Source organism: Carcharodon carcharias, chromosome X (assembly GCF_017639515.1).
Source record: "Carcharodon carcharias isolate sCarCar2 chromosome X, sCarCar2.pri, whole genome shotgun sequence".
In the NCBI taxonomy this organism is placed as follows: domain Eukaryota; kingdom Metazoa; phylum Chordata; class Chondrichthyes; order Lamniformes; family Lamnidae; genus Carcharodon; species Carcharodon carcharias.
The window spans coordinates 26,130,173-26,150,100 of NC_054507.1; the positions used below are offsets into that span (position 1 = coordinate 26,130,173).

The 19,928-nt window shown below is 41.7% G+C and overlaps 1 protein-coding gene across 6 annotated transcripts in view; it reads right to left on the minus strand.

Annotated features, from left to right (window-relative positions):
- LOC121273285 (signal transducer and activator of transcription 1-like) overlaps positions 1-19,928 on the minus strand; it is a 54,010-nt gene continuing 34,082 nt past the window's right edge. For 5 of the 6 annotated variants that reach the window (XM_041180354.1, XM_041180355.1, XM_041180353.1 and 2 more), the window contains 14 exons: positions 19,148-19,168; positions 17,460-17,553; positions 17,273-17,320; positions 16,524-16,607; positions 15,162-15,260; positions 14,310-14,445; positions 12,556-12,608; positions 12,080-12,174; positions 10,888-11,027; positions 9,407-9,595; positions 8,671-8,722; positions 2,218-2,285; positions 1,696-1,737; positions 1-791 (listed from right to left, as the gene is read on the minus strand). In XM_041180354.1, coding sequence (XP_041036288.1) covers positions 754-791; positions 1,696-1,737; positions 2,218-2,285; positions 8,671-8,722; positions 9,407-9,595; positions 10,888-11,027; positions 12,080-12,174; positions 12,556-12,608; positions 14,310-14,445; positions 15,162-15,260; positions 16,524-16,607; positions 17,273-17,320; positions 17,460-17,553; positions 19,148-19,168 — 1,159 coding nt within the window. In that variant the 3' untranslated portion in view covers positions 1-753. The remainder of the gene's footprint in view (positions 792-1,695; positions 1,738-2,217; positions 2,286-8,670; positions 8,723-9,406; positions 9,596-10,887; positions 11,028-12,079; positions 12,175-12,555; positions 12,609-14,309; positions 14,446-15,161; positions 15,261-16,523; positions 16,608-17,272; positions 17,321-17,459; positions 17,554-19,147; positions 19,169-19,928) is intronic. The other variant, XM_041180351.1, reaches the window with a different exon arrangement.

A 19,928-nucleotide genomic window follows, 5' to 3' on the forward strand; every position in this document is an offset into this window, starting at 1 on the left:
CCCGCCACGGCAAAAGAGCGATTGCAAATGATCACAATAGTGTACTAGGGTAAATAATCTCCCTCACTTTCCCAGTTCTAAAGTGCTATAGCCTAGGTAATGGCAGCATCTTTGAAAATTCACATTCATGCAACCTATGTTCATGAAGGTCAACCATCGATTAGATGATTTCTGAACCTGGAGGGCCATTTAATGTCACAAGGCAGAAAGGGAAATAATAGTAAGGCTAGTGTAGTGATGGATTTGGAGGGTGGTGGGAAATTGTGGTGGCCTGGCCTCTTCCTTTCCCAGCAAAGGAATGGGTTTATGTGAATTTATATGCTGCATCATCTCCAAAATGACTGCAGGACAGCATGGACTTCAATGCTGATACGTCCGTCCTCTCGGTCAGTTAGCTGGTAAACAAGTTTCTTTGCAGTTAACAACAGCTTGCTTTCCCCCTCCAATTTCCTACATTTCAAATGGAAGGGGAAAGAGATGGTTTTCTACTAGTCTTTCAAACTATCACATGCATCATCAGTAACGGTTTGCTTTGATGTACACACAAGATTGCATTTTAACAACTTGAAAGTTTTGCTATTTAAACTAAGAGCTCATCAATCTCAGAACTAAGAACATTATGTAAGGTAATTCAATGAAGTGTACAGAGTAACGAAGTTGGAATGGAGTCCATGTCCTAGGAACTATGGCATTGAAGATACATTTTGCATCAGAAATAAGAGATCGCTCGAATGTATAATTTCATCACGTGTTCTAAGCCAGAGGATCTGTCCCGAGAAATTCCATTAAATCTGTAAGGGGGGGGGGAGAAAGAAAATAAAAGACAAGTGAGAAAGTGATGGAAGGGAAAGGGTCATTTCTGTCCTGTTGTTAAAGAGCTATCATGTTCAAGGATTCACAAGCACAAACCTGGGAGGAGACTGCCTATCGCAGTCGTGTGCTGCTACGAGAGACTTGGCAAGATGGGGCAAGTAGCAACTTGGCATAGGAGGGTCATCTACCTTTATATAATCACTACTCGTGCATACATTTAAGTGAGGTACACTTAAAGTACTTTTTCAAACGTGCTGAGAGCACCAAGCCCTCCACCGCACCCCCCAAACATAAATTTTGTGCTTACAAAGGAAAGGAAATATGCCAGATAATGGAACACTTAGTTCAGTCTTTCAGTCATCAAGTGTCAGCATCATGGATTTACAGCTCAGATATGCCATATTTAGATGCAATGCGAAGCTCCCTCTACTTTGTTATGCTCCAAAATACCTGCCCCACTATTGCACTGCAACATGTTCCATCTCACCCACCCGATTTGTATCTGAGTTTACTTATTTAATGCAAAATGAGGATCAGTTTTGTCTGAACCAAAACTCATTTTACACAGGGTCCATACAATTTTCAAACAAACACTTTAAAAAAAAATGTCCTTATGCAATTAAACTGGTTTTGGCAATTACTTTAACTTCAAGACAACAAAAACATCCCCCAAAAAATAAGTAGCATAGCAGACAAATTAACTTCACCGATCTTTGTTTCACAAGCAATGGCTTTGGTCACTTAGCTGACCCAAAAGATGGGTGAAGGAAAGCACAATGACTCCCCAGTTCTAAAATGCACAGTATTGTAGAGAGGAATGAAGCAAATTAAACATTTAAAGACATTACGAAAGACAGTAGAGCGACAAGACAGAGGATCTACCTTGTAGAGTTTTCATAGGAATATGGTCCCACTTCATAGGTTCTGGAGGAACACATACTAAATGTCATAAACATTGCAATACTGGTCTCCCTAATTCTAGATCATAAAAAGCTCCTGATAAGCTGGAATGTGGCATTAGGACTCAACTGGACTTTAATCCAAAGAATTTGTCAGAATACGCATCAGATATAGCTGATCTATAATAAGACTATGGCATGTGGGAGGTATGAAAAGAATGTACTTATGCAAGATTGTAATCTTAAAATTACTTAAATGGAAGCAAAGAGATCCCATAAAACCTGATTTGTTCCCCCACCCCACCCAAAAGCCTCATGACAGACTGAGGCAAGACAATTTCCTCAATTAAAAGTACCTAACTTAGTGAAGGGGGAAAGAGAGAGAGAAAAAAAGACTAGAGGAGTCACAGTCACAAAACAAGTTACATGGGGTTACATACAGGGCCTAAACAAGAAAGTGTCAGCTTGGCAAAAAAGAAACATTCACCAGTAAACAATATGTTACCTGATAATTCAATGTCCTCCAGATTACATTCTTCCATCAACTCTTCGGAAGGAATATCAGTAGATTGTCTGCAAAAGGGAATGGGAGGGGGACGCAGAGGAGCAGAAAGCAGAGAAATCTCAAATCCAGAATACATTTTCTTCACAGGTTTAATGCAGCTGTTTTAAATCCATCACAATACAACAGGAGGAAACATGGTAGACCTCCTCTTCCTCAGGAGTACTCTGCCTAACAGTTGGAAGGCAGTGGGAACAAATCTCAATTCAGGATTTGAGCATAAAGATCTAAGTTGACACATTGGTGCAGCATTCAGTGTGCTGCACCAGTCAGAGGAATCATCTTATGAATAAGACATCAAACGATGGCTCTGTTTATTCTGTTGATTGTTGAAGATTTCTAGGTACTACTATTTCTAGAAGTTCTTCTGTTGTCCTGGCTAACATTCCTTCCTCAACCAGCAGCATTAAGAGAGATTTGGTAGCCATCTCATTGTTGGCTGTGGGACAGTATTGTATGCAAAATGGCTGCTGTAGTGACCGTCTGAAGTGGGGAATCATGGGATACTTGACAGTATGGGGATCCATGGGAATTTATAATATAAAGGCTGGGGACTGCTAACACTGTAACTAGCTGATAATTACAATTTGTTATCAAGATGTGTGAAACATTGAGTCATGCTCAAGATAAAATTAGAGCGAGACATGATTGGACACACACACACACGAACGCAAGTTGAGTTGCCTCCCAGGCATAGCCATGAGATGATCTCCCCCGTGTGCATACTGGTAATATACTTTGCCTGATTTACTTACAGCTAAGTATTGAATGTCATTACTTTGATACTCCACAACAAATTGGTGTAGTCGGCAGGATCCCTCAGCTAAGGAGCAGAGTGACTGGATGGACCAAACTGGTGAGTACATTATTCATACCACCCAGTAGGCAGTTTGAGAGTCCTGTTGTCTGGCAAGACAGGACACGGGTAAAAACACAAAGGTAAAGCTGAGAGTAAATAGTCAACAGCTGCACAGCAAGGGCCGTGAGCCATCAAGACTGAATAGACAACCAGGTCATAACAGTGCCTGAGAGAGCAGGCCAAGAGAGATGCCTCTGGAAAACAGGTCCAAACAGCAATTGCGCAGGCCACAGGCAAGTACAGGACGTGGACATGTCAAATCGGGAAGAGGCTGAGTGGGGGCCGGAGGAGTCAGTTACTAGGTTCACCGTCGATAAACACAAGAAGTTGATTGACAAGATGAAAAAGAAAGAATGGAACCCAACGGACCCTCCTGCTAGGTAGAAGGGATCAGCAGACAAAAAGGTAAGGAAGAGAAGGGAATGATTATAATTAAAAGCAGTTACCTAACATTATGCAAAAAGGTTGAGTGTAAGATTAAGCAAAAGAAAATAGCTGCCACATAGGTTTAGTTATCATGTTTTGACCTAACGTCACATGACAGTGACAGCGTAGACTGGGGAAGCAGGAGTATGGACGGTGAGACTTGGGGGCTCAACCCGAGTACAATAGTATGCCACTGTCTGCCCCTCCCCTGACAACTAAGGGTCCACTGCCCATGCCGATGGCCCCAACAGTAAGGGAATGTACAACTGATGGACAGGACAATAACCAGGAGATAACCCACCACATCCCATTCACCCGTCACCCAACAAATGTTGCTAGACGCCTTGTCACCATTAAAAATAGAATAACACCAACTTGGACTTTTAGGAGAAACTACAAGTTCAGCAACTTACGCCAGTTAAACAACACAGATATTCATCTCCTTGTAAAAGCCAAGGTGTCCCTGCGAATATGGGCAAACATTGAAGGATGCTGCAGGGCAAACCAAACAGAGATCCGATAGATTTAAAAGGTCTGTGCAATTGGGTTTCAGAGGAAAGAGGGCCAATTGGTCATCAGGAACGAAAATAGCTCAGGACAAGGATGAGTCAGCTCACAACTATGCAGAGAGGAAGTTTATACAATAACGTAACTTGAGCGGGATAGAGGACCCTGAGCGAGTTGATAAAATCTTCCTGAAAAGGCTCTTGGAGGGATTCAGTCCTGAGCATCAGAAAGTCCTAGACATGGGAATACCAGGGGGGACAGATTTTCAGCAAATGATACAGTGGGCAATCGGACTAGATAATAGGAGAGTGAAATGGAGCAGGGTGCCTGGATCCAAATCTGTTATTGCAATCAAAAAGCTCATGTTTTAACTGCGGCAATCCAGAACACATGGCTTGGGATTGTAAAACAGCTGTCCAAAATAAGCTGAGGAGGGCCATACCCAGTGGAGGGTTGGACAAGGGGAGGAGAAAAAGGAGGGTCAGGGACCCAGATAGGGTAATCACCAGGGGGAAATCAGCCTGTTACTGTGAGTGAACCAAGTGAGTTGCTGAAAGTCTGCTCCAGCAAATAGATGGCTGCAGCTCCCATGGCAGCCAGGACAGAGGACCCCAAACGTACACTGTTAGGGGACCAGCAGTGCAAAATGTTAATAGACACAGAAGCCTCTTCTGATAACCAACCTACCCTTACCCACAACCAAACAGATAATCATATCCAGGATTGGATGGAAGCTGCTCTGAGCCCGCAAGAGAGCGTACGCGTGAGCGAGAGAGAGAATGTTAGAAATTGAAAATGCTGATACCAGGAGATATTTGGGTGTGTAAAATCAGTGAAGGAACTGGGTTAGGGATAGGTATACTGCAAGAGTTGGGGGCACTGATAAGACACCTAGGAGGAAGGAAATAGACATGGCTGGGATGAGCCAAACAGATCCACCCTACAGGAATACCAAATAGCTTGAGGCCAAAAGGGCATCTGGGGGGATGATTTGCCAGAAGATACCGGACATATGGGCAAGGGATAAACTGGATTGTGAACATTAACTTGCCACCCGTCGTTATTAGGAGACCGGAACATGGACCCCATAAGCAGTATCCAATAAAAGCGGAAGCCTAACAGGCGGTGGCAGAAATTGTCCGGTAATTCGTAGAAAGGGATGTGGTCCAACCTACCACCTCCACCACCAATTCCCCTGCATAGCCAGTAAAGAAGCCCAATGAGTCATATCGACTCACAATAGACTATAAAAAGTAAACCCCAGAGAGTACCCTATAGTAGTGAGTCCACCTACAATGTTTATTTAAAACCAGAGTACCGAATATTCACTGTCCTTGACATCACAAACAGGTTCTGGTCTATCCCATTAGTAACCGAGTGACAGGAAAGGCAAAAGGCAACGAATTATAGGGACTAACCAGTGACGCCCAGCATCCATACTGCATTCTCTCAACAGGATTAACATAGGTTGGACAGCTGTGACTATCCTAAACCTCTTACTGCCCATTGCCACTGCTCGGGAGTAGCCACTGGTGAGAATAAATGACCATACCTGCTTCCATCCCAGTCAATAAGCACAACTACTCAAGGGTGGGCAAGAAGAATGAATAAAGAAACTGAGTTTGGACTTCAGACAAGATCACTGCCTGAAGTCAGTTTGTCATTCAGGATGTGTTATTAATAATGAATTAGTGAGACACAAGTAACACTACCCAGACCAGGTATCACATTCTGCCTACCAGACCCCCAGTCCTCTGACAGTGCAGTGGCATCCTGGCTATTTGAATCTAAGGGATGCCAGCAGTACCCCACAGAATCTAACTCTGCCTGTAATGAGGGTATAGGTTATGAGGCTGATGTTTGGAATGTTTAAGACTAACTCCAGGCTGGGTGTGTACTACTTCAGATGCCGAGAAGCCTGAGGCAGTGGTGTCAATGTCTTGATGGTTAAGACAGCTGTGAATATCACGGCGGGTTGGATTATCCTTCCCCCATTCATAATGGAGCCAAGGCTAGATGGACAATATTGCCAAAGGTCATGTACAGATGCAATTAATCAGTCAGGATGTAGCAAAATGCGATATTTTAAACTTAACTACCTGTGGGTACCGGAAACCCACCATGTCTGACAGCTGTTTCCCCAAGATGGAACGGTTAGGATAAAAGACAGCTAAAGGGATGCTGCATGATGTTACCATGGCTACACTAAAGGTAACCTATAACTTGACAGGTGTGATCCCCAACCTATTGGTAAACTGCAGTGACCACAAGGAAGCCTCAGTTTGGTCAGAGGGGAAATTGGAAGAGTTGTTAAGGGATTATAAGACATGCATTGCACCGGGCATTTGACAGAAACTCCCGATAGTACGACAAAGGAAATGCAGCTTTTTGGGAGATGTGGGAGGATTATTTGGAACCACAAATTCAGTATTTAACTCCAAGTGTCAAAAATGAATGACTATGCATCTCGGGTGGTTAGGGAAACACAGTCAGAGGACTGGGGTTTGCTGCTCAAGGTACACAGTACACTCTGACCACTACTGAACTCCAAGGTGAAGGGGTTGACATTGTCACAGGCCCTGCTTAATAGCATCGACTCACAGGTGAAGGGTTGAGCATTGTGACATGTGAGCAAGAGACTTGATAGGTAACATTAGGTCATACACAGAGGATATCCAACTTAGAACAGCACCCAGACACATACATCAAGTTGTCCACAATTTGGATCGCAAACCTCCAGAAGGACAGGGATGAGCTAATAGTTCCTAAGACCCACAGCTGGTGGCTCAGGTAGAGAACTGAAATTCTTGATGATTATGCCACAGGAGCACACCAGTGGGACCCATCAGGGGGATATAGGTTCAAATCTATAGGGATTGAGAAAGACGGTGTGGGGTTGAGGGTTGAGGGGGTACCTAGTATCAGATCATAATCCCATGCTGATGGCAACCAGAGAATGTTGTACTGAGTCACAGCATTATATTGTCTGCTTTTGTAATAACCTAAGACCAGTCAGCAATGACTGCTATTATGGTAGCAGTAATTCCTCTGGAAAGAGTCCTAAAGATAGTACACACTTCTCCCACCCAGTGGTGCTTCTTGACAGATTCCTGTTTGGAGGATCAGTGTGTGATAATAACCAAATGTTGTGTTTGCAGATTATAGACTCCTTTCTGATCAGAGACTTCCATTTGGCATGTAGGACCCTCACAGGTTACGTGTTTATTCCCTAAAGGCCAGCGATTGCCCGAGACAGGCAGCTGGGAAAACAACTTGCGAGGCCCTAGAAGCCGCCACAAAGTATTTGGAGCAGAGTTAGCAGGCAGTCAGTAGCGGGGAGGATACAAGTCAATCTGATGACTAAAACAGCCAGGAAGTTAGAGGACTCAACAAGAGGCAGTGACAAAGCTGGGAGAATACAGTACAACTGGTAGGAAATGGGGGATGGCAGCAGCAGTGCTGGTTTTAATAATCAGTCTGTGCATTTGTTATCATCAACAATTGCTGATCTCCCAAACTGTACAGGTGGCTGTGTGGGCCAACAAGGGGTACACCCAAATACCCACTGCACCCACCAGGGAGGCAAGGATAAGACAGATACTCCAGGCTGAGTTTAGGTTATTAGGATTTCAGCAAGGCTGTAAGAGAGAAAGTATAGGCAAGAATCTGTAGCCTGCCGAGGCCAGTTGGATCCCCCAGATTGTTCGACAGGCCAAGGATTTACAGGAGTCCACCTGGGTCAGAATTCTGACCGGGTCCAAAAAGGGGGACTGAAGTGGGGTATCATGGGATACTTGACAGTATGGGGAACCATGGGAATTTATAAAGGCTGGGGACTGCTAATGCTAAATTGCTGATAATTACAATTCGTTACTGAGAAGTACAAGACATTGAGTCATGTTCAAGATAAACTTAAGATGCAAGATGATTGGGGGACAGGAGAAAGCAAAGGGAACTGAATGAGTAGCCACAGGTAGATGGCCTAGGGACAGTTAACTGATATGTAGAACAAAGGAAGCTATGTGTGTGTGTGCTTTGAATGAATGTAAGTTGAGTCACCTCCCAGGCATAGCCAAGAGACTATCTCTCCTGTGTGCACGCTGGTAATAAACTTTGCCCGATTTACTTACAGCTAAGCATCAAGTGTCACAACACTGCCCTTCAAAATAACTCATTGCACGTAAAGTGCTTTGGGATAATTCCCAAAGGCGTGATCAAGAACTGCAAATATGCAAGTTCTCCATTTCAATTACAAGACAGTAATCCAAGTGAGAGTTCTGAAAGCTTCAAACTCTTCAGGCTTCAAGTTTACTCTGTATGTTCACCATCTGCATCAAAGTTGAATTAGGGGCTTGTAAATGAACTGTAAAAGGTATGGGTAAAACAGAACTTTTAGTTCTTACTACCTACGTATTGCATGCAGGTTCACAATGCTGCAGGATGTATGTTTAACAATAGTTCCATTTCCAGGACCCTAATGCCACTGACAAGAGCCTTTACAACCAGCTGTGCACCCCACCACCTCCTCCACCCCCAATCACGAATACATGCCTCTTGTAGGTGAATGCACATAGACAGGGTTATAATCAAAATGATTTGCTCACCTTTCTGATACCACAATTAATCGGGTTTTCAAGTATTTGTTGTTTTGAAAATCTGCAGATAAAGCACAAGGCGTTTCTAAGAGAATTACAACAATTCTTGATTCCATAAAGTGAATTGAATTTGGTTTATGGTGGGGAAATTATTTAATTCCTGCAGTACCTGCAGACTCAGGGAATTCAAGGCTTCCTGGGTCAAACTTCTTTTTAGACTTGCAGCTTGGCCCTGTGATGCTGACATACTAATGTTACAGAACTAATTTACACAAATGTCAGCAGCTTTTTGTAGAATTAACCATACACCATTAAGTACATTTAACTTCTAGTGAACACTTAAGCTCAGATCTTCCTACCTCTCCCCCACCCAATTCTCTTATTGCCAACTTGCGTTCTTTACTTTAACCATTTCTTCAAGAGCTAGATATTGTCCTTGTCTCTTTCTCACTGCTGTTCAGATCCCACTCCAGAAGTAGATCCACACTGAATAAAGTTGAGCCCCAAATGACTGAAAAGTGAGCCCAACTGAATTCCAAAGCCAAAGAGGTTGATATGGTCAGGCCATAGATTTAAAACTGAAATTTTGAATTCTTTACCAATTGAGATATGGATAAATAAACTTTCTCTTGCAGACTTAAAGAACAAAAAAAATTGTTCAAAAAGTCACATTTTGACAGTCATCAGTCTTTAATATGGTTCTGCTCGAGTTGAAGCTATTGTTGCTCCTCACAGACTGAAATACCTGCTTCAGATTCTGAATAATATTTCCCAAATGCCTCATCCTTGGGAATATCTGGGTACAAATACTGCAGAGGGCGCTCTGGGACATTCTCATCCGCCATCACTTTGTAGAAACGGAGGATTTCCGAAAGAGGGATGTTAGTCAGATGAGTCTTGGTGTATGGCTGCACTGATCGGATTTTGGGCTCCCCTGTAAGAGCAAGGAGCAGGCCATTAATAAGCAGAGCAAAAAGCAGTTTCAGAATAGTCAGAAGAGTCACTTTGCACTTGGTCAGAAAGTAAGATCAGACATAACAGTCATAGTAACAATCTTGCTAGAAACAAGATGTGTCTCAAAATCGAGAGCCCAGGAAGAAATCCTTGCACAATTTATAAATATTATACTTTGAATGCACCCAGTTGAACATTATATAGCTGTGCCAAATTCACTCACTTTAAAACAGTTAACAAACGACTATAGTTTTATGCCAAGCTTACATCTTGAAATTATATTGGGAGGAGGAAAGAAAGAGTGAGGACTTCTACAGTTTTGCCACCCTGGGAAAGAATGGATAGGATACAGTGTGACGGGTCCTCTTTTTGACTACAGCAAGGATGGAGGAAAGAGCAGCAGTGGATCTCAGGAAGAAAAAGAGGAAATATCAGAAGCAATGACCACAGTATATCATAAGGCAAGTGTTGCAAGAAGGGGCTCCCCAGCCATGAGGGCAGTATTCTAAAATTAAAACAATTAGATGGATTTAGGAGGCAAATTAATCTTATTGTCTGCCTAAAGTGCTGAAAGACTATTTGCTTCTTTGGGTGATGCAGTTCATTATTGATTATACTTAGTTAGCTTATACAATATTAAGACACTGTGGAATTTACAGGAGGAGGAGCACTATAAGGTACAAGCCAGTTGTGCAGGTCCCTAACCTCTCACACATACAATAAGTTGTATAATATTAAAAGGATATTGAAAGTTTACCCAAGCTTATGTGCATCCCTCTCTTGGTGATAACTGATACTCAGGTACAATTCCTGGCACATGCCTAAGCACCATATACTACAGCAAATCAATTTTTAGGGTAAATCTCTTATTTAAAAAGTGAATAGGTGTTAGTGGTGGAGACTGGAATATTTTCCCATCCAGTATCAGTATTCCATGCATGGAGTATACTCATGTTCTTCTCTTACTCGGAGGGTTTGGCTGCTATCTAGAAAATGTTATGCTGGGATTCAAAACAAACTAGGAAACGGGCTTGTGGTTTGATGTTAAATGGAGGTGGATAAAGTAAGCCCTAAAAAGAGGTCAAAGCTGTTTTTTTTTTTAAATTTAAACAAGAGGCCTTCCGGTTCATTTGAAGAAATGGACCCAAATAACAAAAGCTGAAGTAAAATGACAACCTCAGCAGAAGAGCAACCCATCCCCCATTTATCTTAGTGGACAAGAACCCTCTTCCCACTTACTGTCCCAGTCCCCAGGGTTTATTCATTATTTACCATTAGGTAAATGCTCCACCCATGAGAAAGTTATACCACCATCCTTGCAGCTCTCACTGAAGCGAAGCAGGAAAGTGCCTGTTGGCATATTTTTCAACAAACTGCGCTCTCTCTTTTTGCTCAAAAATCCAATAATGTTCCTAGAAGACAAGATTATACAAATCAACATCAGCCACTTGAAAACACATTTTTTCACTGTCTTCCCGGCTGGGGGAGAATGAGTAGGTCCAGTGGTATTTTCCCAGCTCTGTAAATTTATTGCAAATTACTCTATGGATTGTCTTCCACTAAACATGCCTCTGAAATTCTAAGATAATGTGTTATTTAACCTAGGCAATAACTTGGTGCTACAATAGGAAGGACTGAACTCCTGAGCACTGTTAAATTCTTTGACGCACATGCTCTCTTTCAGCTAGACTGGTAGAACTTTCCTCACAGGCAAAGACCGAATCCGCTTTGCCAAACAGCAGGGAACGTTGTGTACATCAGGCTAGTCTTCCCAGCCAAATACGCCTTCCCACAAGGTGGAACAATACATTTAAGACAGAACAGGTTCTTAAGAGGCAAGGTTATTCATGCGTCAGTTAAAGCTAGGATTTGAACACATTTCCTCAAAATGGGACCTCAATATTTGCTTGAAGCCACAACCAAGTTATTCCATATTTTCCCCAGTTTGAAGACTATAGCCCAGCGAGCAGACTGTCACCATCACCAAATCCTTGGTGGACTAACTTCTGGGTGGTAAATACGAGGTTCTCCCTGCTTTTCTTCTCATGTAAATACACCCCTCCCTTTTGGGGAATAACTTCCTTCCTACAGCAACATGGGTGAAGTCTGAAAATCAGAGCTCTTTTATTAAGTTTTCTCTCTCTCAACACCTGGCTGATTGAACCAAACTTGTCAGATTTTCAACTTCACATAGCTCCAATTCACAACGTCAGCAGAGTAGAACTGAATGTCACGTGTGGAGGCGTAAATATCTGTTCCCAGGGTTGCTTCAAATACAAAAACACAATACTAGCTCACATCTTAAGTGATGACACAACTGTAGTGGAGGGCTCAATTGATCACACACCTATAGGTGCACAAATCTCTCTTTACAATGTCTCAAAGTATAAGGAGGATTGTTAATTAGCCTCTATTATGAAAGTGATTAGAATACAACACTGGGAATGAACCCCAATCACCTTACCCATCATTCCAGATATCCTCCAGGTATTTCTTAATAAGCTCTAGGATGCCTTGCAACCAGAGCCAAAAGGAAAAGGTCTGATTGGGTAAATTCTCCTGTAATAAGACATCCAAAACAAATAGAAGTGATTAAAAATACTAAATCAACTTGCAAGCCTTGTGCATACTGACATCAGAACCCTTGAGTAACAAAAGAAACAGAACCTAGAATAGAACCACACAATCTTACAGTACAGGAGGCTATTCAGCCCATCATGCTTATACAGGCTCCTTGTTGGCTCTTTTAATTAGTCCCTACTCCCCTATTGCTCCATTGCCTTCCAAATCTATGCCCAGGGAATCTTGGAGAGAGGTAGAAAGAGAATAAAGGAGGAATCTAAGTTTACCCAGCTTTAATTAATGTGGACTTTAGAGAGTTAGTGTTGTCCAGTTTGAGCAGGTTAGTGTTCGATATGACAGGTAGAGCTAGTCACTAACCTTAGAAAACTTTGCCCATGTAATGCAGCAATCTGCATAGTTCTGTTGAGCCCCTAAGCAATAAAAAGGAGAAAAACACATAAAAGTGGCAGCCTGCTGAATCAGGACATATTTTGTACTTTTAATTGAAGCGTCACCATATCACAGAATCTTACAGCACCGAAAGCATTATGGATTGTTGCGGCTATGTCAGCCCTTTCAAAGAGCTGACAAATTAATCCCATTCCCCCGCAAATTTTTCCCCTTCAAGTATTTATCCAATTTCCCCTTCTGAAAGTTCCTATTGAATCTGCTTCCACCGCCCTTTCAGGCAGCACCTTCCAGATCACAACAACTCGCTGTGTGGGGAAAAAAAAACTTCTCATCTCCCCCTCTAGTTGTTTTGGGATCTTGGGGAAATTGATCCCTTCCCCCAGAGTCCGACTCCCCAGTTATACCAGCAATATTCAGTTTCAATTTTTAAAATTCTTAAAAAACACAGAAAAACATCAACAGGGAAGCACTTTCTATATGAAAATACCATACCACATTTTACACAATACCAGGCAATGTAAAGATTTTCCTGGCTATATACTGCAGCAGACAGACTAGTACTGGATGGTTAGGGAGCATTCCAAGTCACGAACTTACTTCCTTCTTTTTCAGTGGCTTCCTAACAGGGGCACTTGTAATGATCCTTGCCCATGGTCATCCTTACTGGTTCATCAAAATAACTTATCCAGTCATGTGACCTTTCCCCAAATCAAATGCTTCTCAATTAGGAGTGCTCTGGACATGAACATTAAGGTGCGCCCAATAAAACCGCCTCTGAAAATGCCTGTAACAAAATATCAAAATATCCTGCACAAAGACCCAGTCACGCAACACCCTGGTCTTCATTGACTTACACTGGCTCCTGCTCTAACACATCACATTTAAAAAATTCTCAACCTAATGTTTAAATTCCTTCCTAGCCTCACTCCCTCCCCATTCCTCTAACCACTACAGCCCTATAACCCCTTCCACCCACTTCAAGACTTTTTGTTCCTCCAACTCTGGCCTCTTGTGCATATCCACCCATTTACCCATCATCGAGTCTTCCCTGGCCAAGCTACTGGTTACCCGTAACATCTCCTTTGTCTTGGTACCCATTTTTTGTTTTGAATAACATGTCAAAAGCACAACAGGATACTTAAAAAAGGTGTTTTAAAAAAAAAACACAACTGGCATTTTACAAGTGCTAATAGGAAGATTGGCTGATAGACAAAAGTAAAACAAGGCAACCAGGTTGGCAGGTGGGGGAGGAATCTAAAAGAAAAGGTGGGAGAAGAGGGTGCCATAGTAGGAACTAAATTAACATCTAAAAATTACTTCTCAGCATGTGGAAATAGCTGGTTAAGTCTGACATGGTGAAAGCTGAGAGACAACTGAGGGATGCCTTAGGCTCCTTCAGAAGGCAGCTAAGAGTCTACCACGCTGCTGTGGGTCTGGTGTCACATATAGGCCAGATATATTTTTTTTAAAAACACAGCTCATTCACTAATGACAATGCAACAATTCATGGTCACTTTTACTTATTTTTTAAAACCTAGAGTAAAAAGTATTGAATTAAAATTCTCAGAAGGTCATGGCTAGGTTTAACCTTCCATTTGCTGAATTACTGGACGACCTTTGGATTATTAGGCCAGTAACATAACCACTACTCACTATACCCCATGTTATAAGAAAGTTAGCAGCCCCATACAGCACAATGGGCTGCAGCTGAAGATACTCACCAAATAACTTTTCTGCCAACATGTTGAGCTGATCAGCATCCAGGTGTCTCTTGGTGTTTGAAGAAAACTGCCAGCTCAGTGCCTCAGATAGCTGGCTCCATGGTGCCAAGGGAGGGTTGGAAAAGAACATCAAATTCTGGGGACAGAGGGGAACAAAATTTACTCCCCAAATTATCCATAAGACAGAGATTTAGATTGTATTCAGAAACATTACATTAGTATTTTGCATTTGTTACACATCACCTACTAATGCCAACAAATGAACAAAGCCAGGAACATCTTTACTACAATACCAAGGTCGCTGCTGCATTTTGTAATTACTATTATCACCAGAGGTAGTGACAGTGCAATTCACTATTAAGGAGACTCTTGTGGACCGGGTTCTTTTTTACCCCTTCCATTTAAGGGCCATTACTAGTTTGCAGACTGCAGACTTTTTTTTTTGCATAGGTCATTGTTCTTCTTTAAAAAATGCTTCTTCAGCAATCAAGAAATAATAAACAAATGGAGCTCTGTGCCAAACTAAGGAGCCAAAAGCTCTGCAGGAAGCTGAGACCTGCCCTCAACTTCCTACAGGGAACAAATGGTTTTTGTAAACAAATGTTTACAAAAGGAGCCAGTCAAACATACAGTTGTCTGTACTCAGAGATCATCCAATTAAAAATCCTGTCCCACATTCAATGTACACCCAGTAGACATTCCTTCCACTTTGTTAAATAATGTCAGTACAGGACACTGCAGACTTCAATATTCTATACAGTTCCTGGGCAGGTGATGATTGTGAAAAAAACAATCAGTAATTAATTCCTCCCACCTCTACCTTGGTTGAGAAAGATTTCTATAGATCCTTACCTTTGGGTCATTGCAGAGCATATTGTACCAAACCACTGAAGCCCAACCACTAAGGAGCTGACTGGCATTTGAGATGACAACAACAGGTAAAGTGCAAGTCTGTCAAAAACAAAAAAGGTGTCAGATCTTAGTGCAATTCCGGAGAGAAAATAAAATGAAAGATTATTGAACCAATAGTGCAATATCATGAGATAAAGAAAGGCTTGAATTTCTACAGTGCCTTTCATCATCTCAGGATATTCCAAAGTGCTTCACAGTCAATGAAATACTTTAAGCGTAGTCATTATTGTAATTTAGGAAACATGGCAGTCAATTTGTGCGCAGCAAGCTGATAATGATCAGATAATCTGTTTTAGTGATGCTGATCAAAGGTTAGAATGTCCAAGGACATAAGGGAGAACTCCCTTGCTTTTCAACGTATTGCCATGGGATCTTTAACATCCATTCAAGGGGGCAGACAGAGCCTTGCTTTAAAGACGCACCTTGGACAGTGCAACAAACTCTCAGTACTGCATTGGGAGTGTCAACCTAGATTTTGTGAATAAGTGCCTGGAGTGGGACACAAAATGGAAAGAACATTTAAAGTTTATGTCCTTTTTTTAAATAAATGAAGTACATGTAGCTCAGTTACCATCTTGTTCAACCTGAAAATTGAGTTTTAATAGCCTTACAAAAGCCAAAGGATCAAATCAGCCTCTGTAGGCAATTAACAGGGATTGAAGGAATGTCAATTCCACAGGCATGTGACACAGCATACTTTGCTGACAGCAACAATAGGCGTGATCAGAACCAACAATGTTAAATAGATTCAAAACTAAGCCTGAAGAGCAAAAATTTTTGTTTAGCTAACTTTTAATAGACTGAGCCAAAATCTTATCCAAACCATTCTCGGCAATTACATGAGATTTCTAAATTCAGTACACAAGATCAAGTTGCACTGCATCAGCTGGCTTGCCAGTTCTAAATACTTTCTTCCCCTGTATACTCAGCAAAGAAGCCATACAGAATTCTCAGACAGGTACCCAGGGGAGCTGTTAGCCAGATCAGCTGATGGATCAGCCATTGCAGTACAACCTTGATAGGAGAAATCAGAACTGCCATTTGGGAAATTGAGGATAATGCTTCACACAACACTTGAGCTCAATGGACTAAAAATTGCAAGGCACATTATCAGCAGTCAAACAACATATGCATTGTTCTCAGGACTAGCTGAAGAACGAGTGCATCTACAATGAAATTCATGTATCCAAACGCTTGCTTAACCAATTCGTGTGACCCTCCCTCCAAAAATTTTGGTTAAGGCTTTCATGATACTGGACCTATGGCAATGTCCCAACGATGACAGTTAAATGGTAAACCTACCTCAAGAACAAGGTTGAGCTCTTGGTAAGCCAGTTCAGCCTCAAAACTAATAACATGGAGCTCCTCTGTCACGATGAGCGAAGCCTAGGGATGGAGGATGGCAGGTGGAGAAAGAGGAAAATATTAAAGAATGAGCAATGCAGACATAGACCTTGCACTCATAAGGGATACAAATTAGTATAAAATCAATGCATAAAGCTTGCACGAAAATCACGTTTCTGTAGATGTATAAAACAAGTTTCAAAAGGGTTTCAAATTTTTACTGACATGAAACAGAATAACAACCCCATTGAGGTTCCAGGAAACTGTCAGGAGAACACAGGTCAGTCAAAATTTCCAGTGTTGTACCCTTCCTCAAAACTGAAAGATATTACAACGCCCAAATTGTCAACTAACTGGCATCCTCCCCTAACAAATGCTGCCTGACCTGCTGAAAGTGTCTACGTTTCATACTTTTGTTTCAGATTTACAGCATCCACAGTACTTTGCTTTTTGTTCCCCAACATGGTTTCCTATTTGCTTTTCTTCCACCTGAGGTCATGTCAATAGCCTATTCAACATCTAGTCTTTCCATAGTTTAAAAAAATAATCAATGCTATGATTCTATGACAGGACATTTGCTGTGCCACTGCCAAACAATGTAGGCATCTTGGGATGCCATTCATTTTGAATTAAATTATGGGGAATAACTTCAGACTCTAACTAATGAGTATAAATCATTTCCAATCCTGAAATCAGAAATGTATTACCTCATTACTTCCTTTTCCTCCAATTCCAGACTTCTGCTCCTTTAGTTGCTGCAATCAGAACAGTAGAATTGTGTGTTGAAATAGTGTGATTAGTGTGAAATCATCAATAAATCAAACTCACTACAAAAAAGTACACAATATAAACAAGTGCAACAGAATCAAGTACAGAATATAGCCATGCTCTTACCAAATGTCTGAAATCAGCACACAAGCCCCCAAATTTGGATTCCATCATGTTCATTGCTTTCATGGTTGTGCCGAGTATGTTGAATTTGCGATATCTGGTGAGAGAAGTGATGAGGACTTAATGTATGCTTTTGGCTAATTATTACCAACACAGCTATTAACAATGCAAAGCTGCTCCCCCCAGGCAACAACGTGTTAATTTGCAATCTATTAGAGGTTTTTGCTTTAGCAGCTGCCCTTTTTGCTGTTATTTGACAGGTTACTTCAGCAGCATTTTGTCACTTCCAGAGACACTGCAAGAATGGTAAAGCATCAAATATCTGCCTTTCCCACCCATGATTTCAAACAACTTGCACTTATACAACCACTTTGATGTCACTCAGATGAAGACAAGAACAGGAGTTGAAAAGATGACTGAAAGCATTGTTGAAAAAGAGGTAGGCTCTGAGGAAGATTTGGAAATAACAGAGGGATTAAGAACAGGGTTACAAGAGCAGGGCTATGATGGTTGATGCTGACATTACTAAAGTGTGGGAGCAAGATGAGGGGAAGGGAAGGATGACAATGGAACGGATGTGTGAGCTGCCTTTAGGTCTGGTGAAGCAAGAGCTTTAAAAAGGATTTATAAAGTAAGAAATCAATTTAAGTCAATGCACTGGAGGTGGTGACCCAATGAAAGTTTGAGAGCACAGGAGTGATGGTGAACAGGGCTTGGCGCAGATGATGCAGCCAAAGGATCTTTGGTTGAGCCGGGAGATTACACAGGGTTCAACTTGGGAGGTCAGCGAGCAGAGAACTAAAGAAAAAGTCTGCAGTTGTGAATGAGGGTCGCGACAATGTGTGTGTGTGTGTGTGTGTGTGTGTGTGTGTGTGTGTGTGTGTGTGTGTGTGTGTGTGTGTGTTGGGGGGGTGGTGGTGGAGGAAAGAGGAAAAAAGAGCAAGAAAGAGAGAATTAGGGTAAAGTTGGGCAATGTTGTAGAGATGGATATAGATGGTTTGATCATGATTAGGATTAATCATGGTTAGGATATGGGCTCTGAAACTCAATTCAGGGCTTGCATACATTGAACTAACTAACTTTTCTTGAAATCTGATTTCAATGTTCCCTCTAAGCTGCATGTGTATGCAGCCACACAAGCCTTTAAGATACCACATGTGTACAGCTGTGTGAAAAATTTTTAAAAGTACCATGCATTGAAATGAACATGCTGCACACAACAACAAAAAATTAAAGGGGACATTGTTATTGATTCTGCTCTAACACACCAAATCCATACAAACAATTTTCCATTTAGTTAAGTAGAGGGATAAAAGTTGATTAACTCAATTAGATCAGTATTTAACCGCAGCAGGTGAAGGTCTATTCCACAAAACAATACCCAAATATGAAACAAATATTCTTTTGTTTAGCTCTACTTCTGTATATTATAATCACGTCCTTTGGTTTTTCATCTTGGCTCTGGAAATTGGATGTAGAGGTGTCCCCCCTCCACAATCTGTTCTTTTTAAACTAAAGGCAATTGGACCATGTCCCTACACTCCAATTCCCTCCCCCACTCCATTACAGATTTGGTCATCTCAAGGATGATGGCAACAACTCACAGGTTAAAAAGACCCATGGCTATGAAAACTATTTATATGTAGATTAGTTAAAAAATGTATTTTCTTTTCTGAAGAAAATGTTCTTACCCTTTCCCGTTCGGTGAATTCCTGAAAGTTTGAAAAAAACAGAAACAAATGTTTTATGGCTTTTTTAGCTGAGCTCAAGACAACAACAGAAAAGGTTATTAAAGGCAATAATTCAGTGCACATAATGTGCAGCCAGATTCAACCAACACAATCCTAGAGTGTATTTCATTATATGTAGCCCCCTTTTAAAAAGGATTTTCTTCTTGGCGAATATTTTGAAATGATCTCAACGACAATGACACTAACCAGGAGCAGTTACTGCCATTGTTAGGGAACCACTTCCAGTAACTGTCTGAGACAACATACTCAACCTAGGCAAAACCTAATTGATTGATGACATGGCAACATGTAGCTTGTTCACTGTTTAGGCTCTATGATTATGGAACTTGAATTCATAAATTCTCCACATCTCCCTCCACCAACTCCTCCCTCCCTCCACACACCCCCCCACCCCCCACCAAAAAAAACATTTTCCCTCCTCCTCTGGAAGATGCTACTCTTGCTAAGATTCCAGAGTACCAGCTGACCATCAGTTTCTTGCCCAAGGTGAGCTTAGACAGAGACCATCAGCAGGCTACTTGACCAAAAGGAAGAAAATCACAGCCAAGTCCAATTGCATTCTCACCAGATATTCTACACAAGCACACTTCCCAGCAGCAGTTAACAATCAGTAGCAGGAACCAGGGCTTGCTTTCCTTCTTTCATTGTCCAAGGTCAAACTGTAGCACCCAGACTCCTGCTCCAACTGAAATCAACCTACTCAACACAGACTGGAGAGTAA